Here is a 17,183-nt window from a genome sequence, read left to right as displayed (position 1 = left end):
TACCTACGCCTTTTGATAGGTCTCTAAAGGGTCACTATCGAATAAACTGACACCTTTACAATATCGGCGTTAGAGTAAATCTATACTTAGCACATACCCATCATAAGGACCCTGTGTGAGGCATATAACAGATCGAGGCACTGGTTTCTTTTGGAAATGAATATGTACGCGAGATGCTACCAGAACAAGATGCTGCTCCCAGGAGGAATCTAGATTGCTTCTACATATTGACATCCTATCAAATTCCTAAGGGAGTGAGATTAAAATTCAAACTCAGTCTTAAGGCCGCGGTACAAGAGACCACTCCTGAAAACCATAAAGAGTTGGAACGTCATGTATATATGTATAATCATTGATGGTATAATAAATAAAACCCCTAAAAATAGAAAATAATTTCTGACAAATTCCATGTGGATGATCTGGTATTGTGTGTTGCCTACTTAAATTGTGATTTTAGAGTTAAAAAGCTATAGAACAAGGTATAAAAATCTTCTCTACGCCAATGACAATCTAGAGATATTTCGTTTTCAGTGGTTGTTAGTTGGCACGCTTGTTGATAAGATTAGTTTTCAAGTTTTCTTGGTTTCATATTTCTACATGGATGTAATTATTGTGTCATGTAAGCGCGTTAGTATAAGAAAGGCGGTAGATTTTCAATGTTTTAGACACGACAAAGTATTTAGGTAACTTTGATAATGGTAAGGTTAACTTTCTTTGATGATAACCTCTTTTGACTCTCAATATGTGTAGATTGTAATTGCATAAGACGAACTTTACTTAACGGTATGGCAACCAGAAGGAATAGGATAAAGGGTATTGCAAACATTCCTCAGAGACGAAAGGTAGAAGATAAAGTGAAAGAAGTTGATACCGAAAACAAGGAGTGTTTACCAGACACAGAATCGGGCACTAAAGGTAACGCCAAAGTCGCTAGTTTGAATGTAGAACACAAGGACACTCCTACTAGCACTGTTCAAGAAACGGATAATGTTGCTGATCTTTCAAATAATAAGAATGAATGTACTGAGAGTGCTGCTGATCCAATTGTTCCAAAGGAAGGAAGTGTGACATCGGATGCTGTAGCATCAAGTGGTAGAGACGAGGTCGATGTGCAGAATCTCCCAAGTACTACAAATAGTAGCATTTCTCAAAGGCGTACATTTATAAAACCCAAAATTAATCTCAAATCGTTATCCCAGAAACTAAAACCAAAAGTAACTAAAATTGACCTGGTTCCTAATGAATGCCCCGTAAATGCCGGCAATGATTGTGAAATTGTCAGCAATCCACAATCGGAGATACATATACCACCGAGCACAAGCAATCCAATTTCAGATTCTGAAAATATACCCGAACCACAAAGTCCTACAAAGATACTGAATCGGTCACGGATTAAAGCTGTACCGCGCTTGAATCAGCGAAGAATTAGTACAACCATTCATGGCAGCGCTAGCGAATCAGAAGACGATACACGAAAAACATACAAGAGAGTCAAGACAGATTCTGTAAGTTCACATTTGCATTTACTATTAAACTTGAGAACTGTTTTAGATTTGCTCCACCGCATCGGGCACGTGCGAGCCAGCCGCCAAGAATGCACCGGATGCTGGGCAGCAAAAAGAGTCGAGTTCTAGTGTACAGAAGAAAGGCAAACGTAGCGAACAATCTAGCAAAATGGCAGAAGCCAAACGTAATTTCCAGACTAAGTTTCGCAACCAAGCTCCTGAAAAGCAAAAGTTAACAATGTACGACTTAATATTTTATAATCCTGCCACAAAACCAATGACGTAAGTTTTTTTTTGTCGAGGGGTGTTTTACATCCCTGAAATGTCTACCTCCTTGTCCTTTATTTCTGAACATTTCCTAAGGTTTTTGAAATAGGCATTTTGCGTATTCCCCTGCCATTGTCGGACTGCTCATGCAAAAGCTATTTTCCAAAGGATAACTCCGCCCCCTTTATCATCTGTTGAAATTTGTAGTACATTTATATTTATGTAAGAAACTCAAACATGAAAGGTCCGAATTATTACTCTCAGATCTGGTCTAGAAATAACGATGAAAAAAAGAAAATTAAGTAGGTAAGCTAACTTTGATCTTTTTGGCTATCTTTACCCAGTCTGAATGATTCCTTAATTGTCGGTAGCAAAGGATCGAGGGTGCCATAGTGTAACAGAACCCAATTTGGTTGTTGCTCGCTTCTGTATTGTGTTATGTGTACAAACAAATAAAATTCAGACTACAGCTCACATTAATGCGCTGTGTTGCAGTCCTAAAGATCGTTAGTTTCATTCTTTTACCATTATGATTGGAACCAAATTTGATACACATATTCTTAGACATAAAAGGGCAGAATCGCGCATGCCTGGGTGGTATCTGTGCTAGTCACAGCAAAAATTTTTTATTTACCTTGTCGATGTAAAAATATTTTCAAATTTCCTACCCAACAATCAGAAATGATCCAAAAATGAAGGTAAAGCAGCATGTACCAGCTGTATCTTGAGTTTGGAGGAGAGGGACCCAGAGACGTCACTCGAGTCATCTCGTCCCCACTCCTCACACCCTAGCTAGGAAGCAAACCTAACAAAAAGCATTACAACTTGATACATCCCTGTGACCATGCCGTACCAAAAATTCCAAGAGTACTGACCTGTCAGGTTGAATATACGTTTTTTCACATTATTTACATTTCCTCAGCAAGTCGCTACATCATGGCGCCGTCCTCGTAACTCTGCAATAAATGACGGACATGAAGAAAACGATGTACCAACTTATCTATGGCAAAACCAAAATTTCCAAAAAATTTCTCGCCCTTCCAAAATTTCCCATTATTTCTCAATCCCTGTGTGAGACACCCCCCCTTAATGTTTGCACTTTATGGCATCTTTAGTTTCTGTATTGCAGCAAAAATAGCGAACAATCCGATAGGAGGGAAGAGGAGAGAGTAGATAGCCCTACCAATTGTGATTCACCCAACAAGAATGTTGAAAGTGATGATGATAATAATAGCGTTCCCGTCCCTCAAATTAAAATAGGCAAAAATGGGGAAATTATTATCGACGAAAAAAGCTTAATTGTTGAAAATAAACAAACTAAAAAGGATCGTGAAAATTTAAAGAATTCTGAACTTGTCAACGGTGACTTTGACACTGGGTACGGGGTGTACAAGAAAGTACGACGTTCGAAAGATTGGAGTAATGAAGAAACTTTGTTTTTCTACAAGGCGTTACACACATTAGGGACGGATTTCTCGCTTATGTTGCAGCTGTTTCCTGGACGTACAAGACGCGAGTTAAAAATGAAATTTAAAAAGGAGGACAGAATCAATCACACTTTAATTGACAAAGCGCTCTCGCAGCCGTTAAGGTTCAACATTAAGGAGCTGAAAGAGGAAGCCCTGCTAAAACAGAAGATAAGGGAGGTGGAGGAAGATCAAAAACAAAAACGCGTGAAACAATTACAGCAAGAAAACAAAAATAACGTCCTTTCTTATTCTCGTGCTCGTCCCAAACGTAAAGAACAGCCAGGTCGTAAACGAAAGGTAGAAAAGCCCAAGGGGGATATTTACAGCAAACTTGAAAAGGGAATAGCGTCTGTCTGGAATAATTCAAATAGTGATGACGAAAACGGTTCTAGTGACTCGTCCTGTGAAGTAACCGTATCGAATATTTTAAAACAGACTAGATATGGCCGAATACCTAACAAAAAGAGGAGTGTGCCACAAAAATCTGTCGAAGCACCCGCCAAGCGTGTAACAGAGCAATCGAAAGACTTGGAGCCCGGCGCTGTCATGATCACATGCACACCAACTCCGAGGGGAGAAACAACGTTTAAAGTATTCATGGTTACCCCGGAACACACTCAAGTACCTATCGATTTCCCATCCGACGTAATCAATACCTTTGCCAGAAATTTTACTTCCAAGAAAAATGAAGGTAGTTGCGAACAAATTTTGGAACACAATTACACCATCTGTCATGATGATGTGGCTAATGTAACTACAAATGAAGAACAAGAGAAACCGACTGAGTAGTGGTAAAATCTGTATAAATTAGAAACTTGTTAAATAAATTTTTTTAATATTTATTTTATTATTTATATGAACCAATATAAACTGATAAGAGGATAAGTTATTACATTGCTTTAAGTGTTGTCAAACTTCGTTATTTTAAATGGCAACCTATATTTTTTATTGCATTTTTGATTTTTTAAGAAATTTCAGTTCTTTTAATATCCATTAGTCGATATCTACAATTTAGCTTATTAAGTTATTACGACTTTAAAAAATGGCGGATGCAGACTGTATTTATGCAACCCATTTTTACCAGTGCGCAAAGAAAGAATAGGGCTTTCTTTTAGTGTACTTAAAAAAAAGTGAAGTCCAAAAATTTGAATGACCAAAAATTTTAATGAAATGACCATTTTCTTACTATTGCATTTGAAAGAAGTATTTGTAAGTTGCGTATTTTGATGCTTTACAAAATGTCGTTCTGAAACTGAAAAAAATCCTACTTTCGGAGACATCCTGAAAAAATCGAAATTTTTTCGTAGTTATTTAAGATATTTCAAAATAAATAACACATTATTATGGCCACTTCTTTCCATCTACAAGATACTAGTTTCTTTTTGTCTCATTTGATAAGACACACATGCACACGGCATCCTCAAACGTGGACGGACGCCAAACGAGCAAAACAACAAACTGGACCATGGACAACCCATCCATTCGCAATACGTATGGCAAAACCATAACCAACGCACTCCAGGACGCCATCTGTTAGGTTTAAACAGAGAAGAAGCAACTCCGATAATAACATTTATATTATACAACAGGAGCATTCAAAGAAATAGAAATAACACAATGACATACAAAAATTACATCTATTTTTTACATGCACTTTAATTTTCAGTAATAGCTATATAACTTCAAGATATAAGTTTGTAAATTAAAAAGTGTAGTCTAACACCGTCGTCGCAGCAATCAAAGAATTCCGTGCCAGGAACAGAAGAAAACATTTTAGCATATTTCCTGGATAAGGTACAAGCGAAACAGCACATGAATGAAATATTTTTGAATTATAGAGAATCAGAATTTTGGAGTTCTTTTAATAAAGCCCTTTTATGCCATTTTCTCTTTTCATAACAGTTAATACTTAATGTAACTAGATTTGCGCACCTTTTATGACCACACTGCTTTGTAATTTTTGCCCATCATGAAATTCAAGTTGCTAATTGAGCCAACGAACACAATATCAATACAGGGTGTTTTTTTTGGTAGCTTTAGTTAAACGTTTCTGGGAAAGTGAAATAGGTAGGTTTTTGAAAATTTGCACTTAGGAGTTACTCTGGCCAAATGGGTGTAAAATATTTCAAAACTTAAAAACCATACATTACAGACATCGATATGTGGGTATCAAAAAAACTGAAATTTCACATAGAATCCAAAAATGCAATTAAACAGAGTGTTTAAAATAACAAAGTTACTAGCTACTTCCGGTGTGCCACGATTTTGGAATTGGATTTTACATCGATTCAGCCTTCAGAGTAACTGCAAAGTACAAATTTGCAAAAACCTACCTATTTCACTTTCCCAGAAACGTGTAACTAAAGTTCCCAAAAAAAAAAACGTGTATACTGCTATTTAACTTTGCACTTAAACTTAGTATTTCAGACAAACCATCCCCTTTACACCGAAAACCTGTCAAGAACAAATACCAATGTTGCTGTATTTTACGTTTCTATATAAGTAAATTCATTCCAGAAGACTGAAATGTACGCATGTTAAAAATTAGTGCTTAACCTAAGGGCACAAGTACCTTATGGGTAATCAATATTAAAATTGCGCCTAAAATCATAATCTCCATTGTCCGCTTGAAACAGCACATTACTTATTTCATGTTGCACAATGGACCGTGTTTTAACAGAATAGGTGCGCAATTTATTTGCAATAAACTGTCCAAATGCGCTACTCTCATCATCCATGGGAGGAGATTCGACTGAAGACGTCCGTAAGTCGTACGCCTTTAACATCTTATTTCTTTCAATTTCTATTCTTCTTCGTTTGTCTTGATTTTTATTAATCACGAGAGGTCCTTCGTCAATGAACATTTCAGGAATTTCTTCTTCACTGTCGTCTATCTCTGATTTGTTTCTCTTACTCTGAAATAAAAAAATCAAGCTAAACTTTGAAAACATGTAGCTACAATAATTAACACGTCTTTCTGTTTTTAAGTACGAACTGATGAGCTAACACTACAGAACAATATTTAAAGCTTATAACACATTCAATCTTCCTAAATGATATTTTGTTTGCATTTAAACTAATTGAGGGGGGTAAATAAAATGGAGCCTGATAATAGTTAGTAGTTTGGATTTTCTCTATATCATTAATTTTGTGTTAATAACAAAAGAACTTCCACTAAAGTAATCATTGAAATTTAAATTATTTTACTCTTTAGGGCACTTTCTATATTAATATCGACCAATTACAAAATACATTTTCTATGGAACATTGAGATTAATTATAACTAACCAATTAATTCAAGTTCGTTCTCACCTTTTCCCATGAGCATTTGCATCTTGCATAAGCGTCTGTGATTCGTCTCCGTGATCGCAATAACCCTAGATAGAAAAAAATACACTTTGCACAAGTCTGAAGTTACAATTTAATTTACCTTTGTCTGATGTCATGATGTTATAATTTTAAAAATCAAGTCATAATATATTATAATTTTTATTAATTGTAAAATATGAATTTGCTATATATAATTACTAAATAAGTAAAACGTGAAATGTGTTAATATTCAATAATAATAGAAAATATAGTGGTGACGATAACAAGTATAAGTAAATTGTGTACAACTCTTGTGCAGATAAAGCGCATTTTTTAAACCGAAATAGCTGAGTAAATGGTTGGGTTGTAAGGTAGTAGCATGCTACATTTATCAATGTTCACCCTTATGGTAGATGATTAATGGGGAGGGCGCTCTTTATACATAAACATTTAAAGGCCGCCTGGCATACAATGAAAATCTACGTTATAGAATGCAAGGACCAAGCCCTTACAGAAATTCTCCGACATATTGCATTTTCCTTCTGTGGATACCTTGCTCCAACGTTTTTGAGATATTCACGACCAAGAATTTGCATCCCCGGTAGATGTGTCTCGCCGAGACGATCTTTCCGCCCTTTGAAAGTACCCTCATCCAACACTGTTCCGCTGATATTTGCACTCGAAGTTTTGACATGAGCGGTACATATGTCTCGTCCACACGTTCTACTGACACTATGAGTACCCTCTTCCGACACCTCGTTTTCAAGATATTCGCTCCGACGTCACCAATACATATGTCTCGTCCAGACGATTCATTTTGCGTTTGGGAGTACTCTCCTCCGACAAACCGTTTTCGAGATATTCGCTCTTAAAGTTTTGATATCACTAATTCCGGACGTCAGAATCGCCCTTTGTGAGTGCCCTTCTCTGACAATCCGTTCTTTTTTGGCCTTTATTTTTGAGTAGAAGGGCGAGGTTTTACGTCCAAGCTGCTCTACCACCCCACCCACTATACATTTAATATCCATGCCCGAACTCGGATTCGAACCAGGGACCCTTAGTACCACAGTCAACTGCACCACACGGACTGGCGAGGATCTTGAGTATAAGGAATTCCTTTTGTTGAGACCTTGCATTAGAGTACTATGAAGGATAATACCAGTTCTGCCCCCCTCCTCCGCACCCCTATTTTGATAAGGGGTAAGTTGGTAGAAAACAATTCGTTTGAGACCTTTAATTAGAATACCATGAACGATGAAATCAACGAGTCACGCAGGAAAGTGTGATTTTAATCGAGTTGCGTGATCTGGAAGCCAATGGAATAATTTTTATAAGAGTCAATCATAGTGACCACGCTCCAACTTCGTAGAAAATTTTTTAATTTTATAGGTGTCCGGTTTCAATGGTTCAATGGTTAGTTTTTAACAACAAAAACAAAAAATGTAACAATAAAACTTAATTATATCAAAAATGTATAATACTATATTAAGTAACTTAAGAGAATGAATAAACATTTCAATAATCACAGAAGTAGTAACGTGACTGCATTTATCAGAAATTAATAGCACTTCCCGTTGTGCAACCTAATAAAAGAGCAATTTTGAGACACAACCAAGACCAGGTAGAGAATGCCAGTTACCTCAGCATCTTAAAAATGATATCACATGGGTGTTAATTATTGTTGTGCCTGTTCTCAATAATTTGATTGCTTCATATAATTACTAGATAAAATGTAAACTGTGTTAATATTCAATAATAATAGGAAATATTATACATGAGCTAAACGAAGTACCGATATTTATTTATGATGTACTAGCAATAGATGACACCAATGGACACATTTTTTGAGGGAAGCGCTGAATCAGGTACATTTGTTTCTGTCAAATTAAAAAAATTGTTGTCTAAGAAATTAAGTAATAGCATTGCATAAGCACTTTAAAGAAGTACAACTCCCCTGTTAAGTAACTGATGAAGTCATAACAGCTGCCCAGGACTCAATCGCTCCTTTGTTGTAGGGGAAAGTGAATCACAAATTTAAACTTACTTACTGATTTGTAGGTTTCTTTACGTCTATAAAAAAATCCAGCGTTGCCAAATAATTCCATTTCAAAAAATTAATGCAAATTTCTAATTACTCTTGCTTCCACAAAGAAAACATTGACAACAATGTTCAACTGTTATAAACAAAAAAAAAAAGAAAAAGGATCAGTAAATATATCAGGGTTCCTTGTTTAAAATAGTCATTATTAACCGCTCACACCCAAATACCCTTGCACATTTGTGGAAATTAACCACTTTACAATGTATGCAACACACCTTACACCTACTTCATGTTTTATGTACTGTAAAGTGCTTATTCAGTGGTAATAACTACATTTACATGGACACATAACACAAGTTTTAATAACACCATTGTTATTAAACCCTGCGTGTAAACGCCAATTTTATTAAAGATTTTAGTAAAGCTACACCTGTTGGATCAGAGGTGTAGCATTACTAAAACCTATGTTAGAAAACGTGTAAACACTTTAACATCTCTTTTAATATGGCAATACCAATGGAATTGTTATCGCTTGTGTTAGGTGTTAATAACACCAGTTTTACTTCACACACTTGAAACCGTTGTTGATAACACCACTCTGTTACGTCCGTGTAAATAGCAAGTGGAAACCGTTGTTAACAAAACCAATATTGTTAAAACCTGTGTAAGTTTTTCGTGTAAACGTAGTCATAGTCTCCTTCCCTAGGCATCTATTATTTAGAAATTTAACAAAAATTGTACGGTTCAGCATTTCACTAAAAAATGTGTATTACTGGAACCTATTGCTAACTTGATATGGATACATTAATTAAGCATCTATACCAAGAAGGCAAGTTACAGTGATTTACTTTCAAAATAAATTTAAATTACCGATTGCCAATAAGCTTCATCATAACTGTAGTCGGTGGAAGCAGTTGAAGGCGTATATTTGTCCGTTCCTCTATTTCCTGTCGTAATGGCCCTTTTGGGCTTTGGAATAGTACTACAAACTCTAAGTGTGTTTGATCCCAAACCGACAAACCCATCCATATTCACAAGCGCATCTTTCATTTCTTGCTCGGTTCCAAACGTTACAAATCCGTAACCTTTACTAAACCCGCCGTTATCTAAAATTACTAAACATAAGGTAAATTATAAGATTCCTCCCAAAGTATTAATATTAATACCTTTAGCTGCCTTTACTGTGTTATATTTGGAGGAAAAAATTTTGTACAAGTTGTAATTGTCGACATCAGAACTGAGGTCTCCGACCCAAACTGAAAATTCCCGATCTACCAAGTTGTTGGCATTGTTCAGATGAAATCGGACAACAGGATTTGTGCCGAAGATCGGTGTACCATTTAGTTTATGCAAGGCGTCAATTGCTTCTTTGTCGGTTGCAAACTGCACAAAAGAATATCCAGCGGATTCGCCCGTCAATTTATTTGGCATCACTCTGACGTTTACTGGATTTGCCCCCGTGTTTTTAAATGCTGTGCTAATGAATGTTTCATTCATATATGGTTCCAGCTATAAGTAATTATTAGTGAACCATGTGTATACAAATACCTGTCATACTTACACCGCCCATCCACAACTGACAATCCATACTTTACTGAAATTTTTAAAGAACTACTTGAAAATTAAATGAAACTTTGAAGAATTATATTTATTTGAGGTTATTTGGAATCACAAAACCTCAGAGCAAACCAAAACCACAGCTTAGTAAGTAAGCTGTGCCAAAACCTTTGGCTTTTTTTAGAACAAAACAATTCGAAGGAAGTGGATATTGTACCATCAAAACAGCCATTGCATCAATTGATTATACAGTGTGTATAATTAATGATTCCGTCTAATTTTAATCTATAGCCTGTTTGTGAAGCATGACAGTATTTAGTGCAAACAAAGCGGAGTATGTAAAGTTGCCTATCGTAAGTACTTACATGCTTTTACTAACATGATTCATATTTCGGTAGGTCCTACCTATACTGTACTATCAAGTATAGATTCAACTTGTGTCTTCGTTAACAATGCCTCTCGTATGAAATTTGTTGGATGTAATTTGTGAGATTAAGGATCAACTAAATTTATAGCAGGAACTGTTCAATTCAATCCGACAAATACCACACCTTACTTTTCTGCCACCAACCTTGCCAAACAATTGTTACTGTTATGATTTTGCATTATCGTTTCATAATTGGAATTAAATGAGTCAATGTGACTATATTTGAAAGCGCACAGTTTTACATAATGTTCATGAGAATTATTAATAATAAACTGCAATACATAGGTACAAAATTATGAATGCTAATAAGTTTCAACAATGTCACATGGAATCCATTTTGAACTTTCCAAGGCATCCCATAAAGCACTGTCTTGGTCCATTGTTTCCCGATTGACCTTATCTACATCCAATGGCAAAGAATGTTCTATAACAAAATAAGATAGAATGTATGAAACATTTAGATTAATTATAACTAACCAATTAATTCAAGTTCGTCCTCTTCTCGCCCTTCCCCATGAGCATTTGCGTCTGCATAAGCGTCACTCTGTGATCCGTCTCCTTGATCATAATAGCCCTAGATGAAAAAAAGTCTGAAGTTATAATTTAATTTAGCTTTGACAAAAAACCTAAATGAATTAATCAATTTGCTAGGAAATAAGATTATTTATTTATGATGTTTTAAATCTTTGTCAAGGTATCACTAGATGACACCAATGAACAAGTTCTTTGAGGGAAGCGCTGAATCAGGTGCATTTATTTCTGTGCAATTAAAAAAATAGTTATCTAAGGATCTAAAAGATAGTCTCTTTTTTGAAATTCACAAAAAATATGCGAGATTAAAATCGTCCCCATTTCCCACCTTCTCAACCTCCCATCATTTTTTAATGATGTTTTATTATGTAGTTCCCGAGGTAGTTCCCTATGTATCCATTTTTTTAAAATTTAACAAAAAATGTGTACTTGCGGTTCAACACTTCACTAAAAAAATGTCTATTGCTATTGATATTAATTAAGCACCTCAAGAAGGCATGTTACATTCAATTGCTTTCAAAATAAATTACCGATTGCCAATTGGCATAATTTTGCCAATAAGTTGCATCATAATATTGACTGTAATCAGTAGAAGCTGTCGAAAGGGTATTTGTGGGGGTTGTTCCATTTCCTGTTGTTGTAATGGCACCTTTGGGCTTTGGAACGGCGTTACAAATTTTGAGTGCCTTTGATCCCAAACCGACAAATCCATTCATATTCATAAGCGCATCTTTCATTTCTTCTTCACTTCCAAACCTTACAAATCCGTAACCTTTACTAAAACCGCTGTTATCTAAAATTACTAAATATAAGGTTAATTACACAATTCCTCTCGAAATATTAATATTTATACCTTTAGCAGTCTTTATTGTATTATACTTGGAGGAAAAAATTCTGTACAAGTTGTAATCATCAACATCAGGACTGAGATCTCCAACCCACACTGAAAATTCACGATCTACCAAATTTCTGCCTGTGTTACTGGCATTGTTCAGACGAAATCTGACAACAGGATTTGTGCCGGAGATCGGTTTACCATTTAATTTATGCATGGCGTCAATTGCTTCTTCGTCGGTGGCAAAATGTACAAAACAATAGCCAGCTGGTTCGCCTGTGAATTTATTTCGCATCACTTTGACATTTAGTGGATTTTCGCCCATTTTTCTAAATGCTGTGCTAATGAATGTTTCAGTCATATATGGTTCCAGCTATAATTATTAGTGAACACTGCGTATACAAATATGTGTTTATACTTACACTGCCCATCCACAACTGACAATGCACCATGCTTGCCATTTTTACTGAAATTTTAAAAAAAGTACTTGAAACTTAAGCTAAACTTTGAAGGTTTTATATTTAGGGTTATATGGAATCACAAACCTTTTAAATCAAAACAATTAGAAAGACGTGGATATTATACCATCAAATCATACATTGAGCTTATATACAGGTATGGAAAAAATGATTGCTGGTTTGACAATAATAATAATAAGCTAGAAAGCAACCCAATAAGCTTATGTGAGTGTGAAGTGAGATAGAATTCACAAAAACTAAAAGCGGTGATACCATTCATGCGTCATTTGAATCTTATTGACTTTCTTTCTAGCTTATTCAGACCCACAATAATTTTTTTCCAACAAGGATAGGATTCTATGCCATCTATGCCATTCTAAAGTACCTAATAAATAAGGAAAACCGTTTCTATAATTCTTGTGACATTTTCTCAACGAAATAATTGATAAATAACAATTTTGAAATCTCGAGATCTAAATTACTTCCTAATTTAAAATCTAATATAAAATAATTGGGGCATTCTGAGAATTCAAAAAAGGGCGTAGAATCTCAATAAACTGTAGATCCGTGTGAACGAATGGGAAAAATTCGAACAGTCCCAAGACTCTGAAACTAAACGGCTGGGAGGATTCAAGATAATACCGGACCATAATGAAGCGGAAGAATCTGAAATATAAAAAATTTGCAGAATCGGAAGAATTCGAAAAGTTAAACGAATCTGAAAAGTCCTAAAATTCGAAGAATTTGAAGAATCTGGAGATAATGACGGATTTTAAAAATGCCAATAAGAGAATGAGTTGCAATAAACAATCAATAAAGTATTCGACACGCTCGGAGAACCAGAAAAAATAAAAGAGTCTGAAAGATCTTTAGCGTGGAAGAATTTGAATAATCCGAAAAATCTAAAGCATCAAATGAATTTGAAGAAACTGAAATTCAACAAGGATTTGAAGAATTAAAAAAAAACTAGGGATCCAAAAAGATGAAAGTAACAAAAAAATTCAAAGTATCTGAAAAATGTGAAAATTTACATTTCTGAAAATCGCATAATAAAGAAAATTGGAAGAATTCAAGGTGTCTTAAAAATCTTATATTTTGTGTATCCCAAAAAATCTTAATAATCAGAAGAATTCAAAGGGATATATTTGCAAAAGCAATAAAAGAATCTTAAAAACTTGTAAATCAAACTCGAATTAAGGAATCTTAGATTCTTATGGATAAAAAAATTAAAAATCAGGATCTTATACCTTTGAGAGCACGCAAACACACTGGTAAAATTGAACAAAGGAAAAAATCTTATACATCTGCAAAAAGGTACGAGTCCGAAAAACTTAAGGGATCTAAGAATCTTATGGAACTGAAAAATTAAAATAATATCTAAAAATTTTGAAGAACTGAGGGATCCCAACATTTTTATAATGCTGAGGAATTTGAAAAATTGGAAGAATCAAAAGAATTCTAAATTACGGGTGACTTTGGAGAACCTCAAGAACCCAATAATTTGAGAGACCTAAATAATTTGAAAAATGTTAAGAATATGTGGAAAAAATGAAGCAATCGAAAGAATCTGAAACATCTCAAGAAACAAGAATTTGTAGAACTTGCAGAATTAAAAAATTGAGGAACCTAATCCATCTGATGCTTCTTAGAAAGAAACTGCCGATTCGAAGAATCAGAAAGCACCTAAAAGTGCAAAGAAACAGAAAAATCTGAAGAACTAGGCAAAATAGAAGAAAGGAAAGAATGGGGTCATCCCGCCTTCATTTTTTATTTCTGATCCACAAAGTACATTAAAAATAAAAAGACCCGTGTGTCCTCAATTTTTCTTTGCGAGTAAAATAAACCCAAACAAAATTATTGAAAAGCTGTGTTTTTAGTCCGAATTTGAAACGCTTCAGACTAAATACGTCACAAACCTACAGCCAATCGCGTAGAAGTGAGCTGGCAACCTTACGCGAGGGTCTGAACGCTTGTCACATTTGACGTTTTGAGAGGGATGTTTAACTGCATCTAGCACGAATGTGACAAGTGCCTGTGACAGATGACGCAAGTTATAAATGCCATTCTCCTGCAATATTGCCAAGTCGTTATGTTATCTGAATGGTTCTAGGAGCTGATTGGTCGGGCTTATTACGTCACAGAGCCCGCCACAATCATATCGTTTTGAATAAACCTTTAAAACCGCACATGTTCATTATTTTCTTGCTAATCAGCCTCTATTTTTAAATAAACTTTTACTGTCCAAACAAATGTTTTATGGTTTCAGGTACACGCTTATTAAATTAGAACTACGGAATTCAACTACACTGTAAACCCCCATTCTGAAAAAACTGAACGAGTCCTGTAAGCAGCGAATTTACACAGTAAAGTCATAAAGTGTAAAATAGAAAGTATATGTACTCAATCAAGGTCAAACATACATAGAAGGAAACAAAAAAGGCAAACCTAAATTTAGAATTGTCTATGACGCTTGACGCCATTAAATATAGTCCAAATATTAAATTTTGAATTATTGAGATCTTTGCAAATATCACCCTATAGATTATAGAATGTTGGTGCAAGAGCCACCGAACTGCATTCCTTCAGCTGTTACCAAACGGTGAAATCACGACTCCCGGATCTCAGAAGAGTGATGTCACGTAGTATTTTTTCTCCGCGATTATCTCTCTTCTCCTCATTGATGTTAAGGCAAAAATAAGGACGGTGCGCTAACTGTACGGTATAATGTCCACACTTCAAAAGTATGACTCACGCCGGCGCATTGTAACTTGTAAGAAGGGTTTTACTGTAACGACTTGGTAATTTTTGTACTTTTGTTTATATGAACCGAAATTGCTGATTGATACGGAAATTACAAACGGAGAAAAATAATTAGAATTCTGGAAGTGTAAACTGGATGTGGTGCTGTTTATCTGACGGTGAAGAATCGGGAAAAGGTGGGTTGTTTATTTTTACTCGAAGCGGTTCTCCGCCTCTGATAATAAAATGAGACGGTCTCCGCCATCTTTAGTTAGTCAATAGGCGTTGACGGTGTGCATTTCTGTGTTTTGGCAGGTGCGATGGCTGCAATCCGCAAGAAGTTGGTGATTGTTGGGGATGGCGCTTGCGGAAAAACCTGTCTTCTCATTGTATTTAGTAAAGATCAATTTCCTGAAGTATACGTCCCAACCGTCTTCGAGAATTATGTAGCTGATATTGAAGTAGATGGCAAGCAAGTCGAGTTGGCCCTTTGGGATACAGCGGGCCAGGAAGATTACGACCGACTGCGACCGTTATCCTATCCTGATACTGATGTAATTCTAATGTGCTTTTCAGTCGATTCGCCCGACTCTCTCGAGAATATTCCAGAAAAGTGGACACCTGAAGTTAAGCACTTTTGTCCGAACGTACCCATTATTCTCGTAGGTAACAAGAAAGATTTACGAAACGATCCGAATACCATCAAAGACCTTGCCAAAATGAAACAAGAACCCGTCAAACCCCAAGAGGGACGAGCGATGGCGGAAAAAATTAACGCCTTCGCCTACTTAGAATGCTCCGCAAAAAGTAAGGAGGGCGTTCGTGAAGTATTTGAGACTGCGACAAGAGCCGCACTTCAAGTTAAAAAGAAGAAGAAGCCACGTTGCGTTCTTTTCTAAACCAAACGCGATATATTTATCATACTTGTATTCTTTATATTACGATCGTTGTGTGTTTAACCATACCGGGGGTTTCGCTTCCAAGGAAAGAATCCCAATTATACTTAGTTCTCATGTTGGTTTTCTTCGTGGGCTTTATTTCACACATTAAAGTTTTAGCTCATTTTATATAATCTTTTTAATTTCCGTTAACCAATGGAAAGCACAAATTTTATTTGCTGATGAACTTTTTTATGTCCATTGAGGATGCTATTACTGTTTGCCGAAGAAATTTACATTATATTGTACATCATTCAGTTTTCAATGTAGGGAGTATCGATTAAGCAGCATTAATTTCAGGTTTGAACCAGAGTTTATATATTTTTTTCAAATGTTACTGTATTATTATTTTATTATGAATATCGTGCCGAGGTGCGTTTGTTGTATAACAGTCACTTCAAAATTTGAATTCGATTGTATTTATAATCATTTAATTTTGTTCATCTTTATTCTTTAGGCAATTCTTCCAACACGAGTACAAGGTCTTGTTTCGTGTTGCTTATTGATATACATAGCTTTAACTTTTCCATATTGTATTGTAAAGATGAATAAACAAACTTTTTCTTATAGCTGTGAATTACTATCCTTAGAGCTGATGCTGGGCTATGGTGAATGGAAGTAACAAAAAAATGTGTATTCCATGTTCTCAATATCACCATGTAACGTTCACTCAACTCCAAAGCTGGCCAGTTGGAAGAAACAGTGATCTAGAGAGAAGGTTGCTTCAAATCTAAGCTGAACAAAGACGCTGGAAACACGTCAATAAAAATGAGGTGTTGGACAGAGGAAAGAACTTAAGACCATATGATACCTGGACTGCTATTACCCAATCATTATATGCTTTCAATACAAAATATGTGGTCACGGTAAACTAAAGTATGAACACCACTCAGATCGCGTAAGGAGTAGTTTTTATGGTAACCGCGTAGTACCGGAAGCTTTAAATATTCTTGATTATCTTCTATACGTCCACAAATGAGAATTCGTTTGCTTTCTTTGCCATACCTAGGCGATTAATTAATTGACGTTTATATCAAGATTCCAGGCAGTGATGAAGAAATGCCGAAACAAAGACAATGCGCGACGCCGTGCGGCCCATCCATTGAG

The 17,183-nt window shown here is 35.6% G+C and overlaps 4 protein-coding genes across 6 annotated transcripts; 2 read left to right on the top strand and 2 right to left on the bottom strand.

Moving 5' to 3' along the window:
* The first annotated feature begins 537 nt into the window (after positions 1 to 537).
* Positions 538 to 4,083, top strand: LOC116163778 (transcription factor TFIIIB component B'' homolog). Its single transcript, XM_031477897.1, has 4 exons — positions 538 to 698; positions 751 to 1,505; positions 1,552 to 1,787; positions 2,902 to 4,083. The coding sequence occupies exons 2-4, from the start codon at positions 786 to 788 to the stop codon at positions 4,028 to 4,030; spliced, it is 2,085 nt and encodes a 694-aa protein (XP_031333757.1). The 5' UTR covers positions 538 to 698; positions 751 to 785; the 3' UTR covers positions 4,031 to 4,083.
* A 717-nt stretch (positions 4,084 to 4,800) lies between these two features.
* Positions 4,801 to 10,362, bottom strand: LOC116163796 (tRNA selenocysteine 1-associated protein 1-like). Of its 2 annotated transcripts, XM_031477927.1 has the most exons (5): positions 10,153 to 10,362; positions 9,758 to 10,100; positions 9,462 to 9,706; positions 6,554 to 6,618; positions 5,992 to 6,156 (listed from the first exon to the last, which is right to left on the bottom strand). In XM_031477927.1, the coding sequence occupies exons 1-5, from the start codon at positions 10,177 to 10,179 to the stop codon at positions 6,132 to 6,134; spliced, it is 705 nt and encodes a 234-aa protein (XP_031333787.1). In that variant the 5' UTR covers positions 10,180 to 10,362; the 3' UTR covers positions 5,992 to 6,131. The 2 variants fall into 2 exon arrangements, with proteins under 2 accessions (XP_031333776.1, XP_031333787.1); XM_031477916.1 differs by lacking the exon at positions 6,554 to 6,618 and having other exon boundaries at positions 4,801 to 6,156; positions 10,153 to 10,357.
* A 411-nt stretch (positions 10,363 to 10,773) lies between these two features.
* LOC116163806 (tRNA selenocysteine 1-associated protein 1) lies at positions 10,774 to 12,550 on the bottom strand. Of its 2 annotated transcripts, XM_031477944.1 has the most exons (6): positions 12,487 to 12,550; positions 12,364 to 12,407; positions 11,960 to 12,314; positions 11,637 to 11,908; positions 11,053 to 11,149; positions 10,774 to 10,999 (listed from the first exon to the last, which is right to left on the bottom strand). In XM_031477944.1, exons 2-6 carry the CDS (start codon positions 12,400 to 12,402, stop codon positions 10,878 to 10,880), a joined length of 885 nt encoding a protein of 294 aa, XP_031333804.1. In that variant the 5' UTR covers positions 12,403 to 12,407; positions 12,487 to 12,550; the 3' UTR covers positions 10,774 to 10,877. The 2 variants fall into 2 exon arrangements, with proteins under 2 accessions (XP_031333804.1, XP_031333799.1); XM_031477939.1 differs by having other exon boundaries at positions 12,364 to 12,501.
* A 2,607-nt stretch (positions 12,551 to 15,157) lies between these two features.
* Positions 15,158 to 16,515, top strand: LOC116158907 (ras-like GTP-binding protein Rho1). Its single transcript, XM_031471775.1, has 2 exons — positions 15,158 to 15,335; positions 15,454 to 16,515. The coding sequence occupies exons 1-2, from the start codon at positions 15,296 to 15,298 to the stop codon at positions 16,035 to 16,037; spliced, it is 624 nt and encodes a 207-aa protein (XP_031327635.1). The 5' UTR covers positions 15,158 to 15,295; the 3' UTR covers positions 16,038 to 16,515.
* The last annotated feature ends 668 nt before the right edge of the window (positions 16,516 to 17,183 follow it).

This window comes from Photinus pyralis, unplaced genomic scaffold (genome assembly GCF_008802855.1).
Source record: "Photinus pyralis isolate 1611_PpyrPB1 unplaced genomic scaffold, Ppyr1.3 Ppyr1.4_LG1, whole genome shotgun sequence".
Lineage (NCBI taxonomy): Eukaryota > Metazoa > Arthropoda > Insecta > Coleoptera > Lampyridae > Photinus > Photinus pyralis.
The sequence above is the reverse complement of the archived record's forward strand: the minus strand, read 5'-3'. Positions and strand labels throughout refer to the sequence as shown.

Bases quoted from the DNA above. Each gene is read 5' to 3' on its own strand.
- LOC116163778 (XM_031477897.1), top strand. From the start codon at position 786: ATGGCAACCAGAAGGAATAGGATAAAGGGTATTGCAAACATTCCTCAG. The intron at 1,506-1,551 runs GTAAGTTCACAT...GAACTGTTTTAG, and splicing joins AGAGAGTCAAGACAGATTCT to ATTTGCTCCACCGCATCGGG. The intron at 1,788-2,901 runs GTAAGTTTTTTT...TCTGTATTGCAG, and splicing joins CCTGCCACAAAACCAATGAC to CAAAAATAGCGAACAATCCG.
- LOC116163796 (XM_031477916.1), bottom strand. From the start codon at position 10,179: ATGGATTGTCAGTTGTGGATGGGCGGT. The intron at 9,707-9,757 runs GTATTAATATTA...CCTTATGTTTAG, and splicing joins CACAGTAAAGGCAGCTAAAG to TAATTTTAGATAACGGCGGG. The intron at 6,157-9,461 runs GTAATTTAAATT...TTTTTATTTCAG, and splicing joins ATGAAGCTTATTGGCAATCG to AGTAAGAGAAACAAATCAGA.
- LOC116163806 (XM_031477944.1), bottom strand. From the start codon at position 12,402: ATGGCAAGCATGGTGCATTGTCAGTTGTGGATGGGCAGT. The intron at 11,909-11,959 runs GTATAAATATTA...CCTTATATTTAG, and splicing joins TACAATAAAGACTGCTAAAG to TAATTTTAGATAACAGCGGT. The intron at 11,150-11,636 runs GTAATTTATTTT...TTTTTCATCTAG, and splicing joins ATTATGCCAATTGGCAATCG to GGCTATTATGATCAAGGAGA.
- LOC116158907 (XM_031471775.1), top strand. From the start codon at position 15,296: ATGTGGTGCTGTTTATCTGACGGTGAAGAATCGGGAAAAG. The intron at 15,336-15,453 runs GTGGGTTGTTTA...GTGTTTTGGCAG, and splicing joins CGGTGAAGAATCGGGAAAAG to GTGCGATGGCTGCAATCCGC.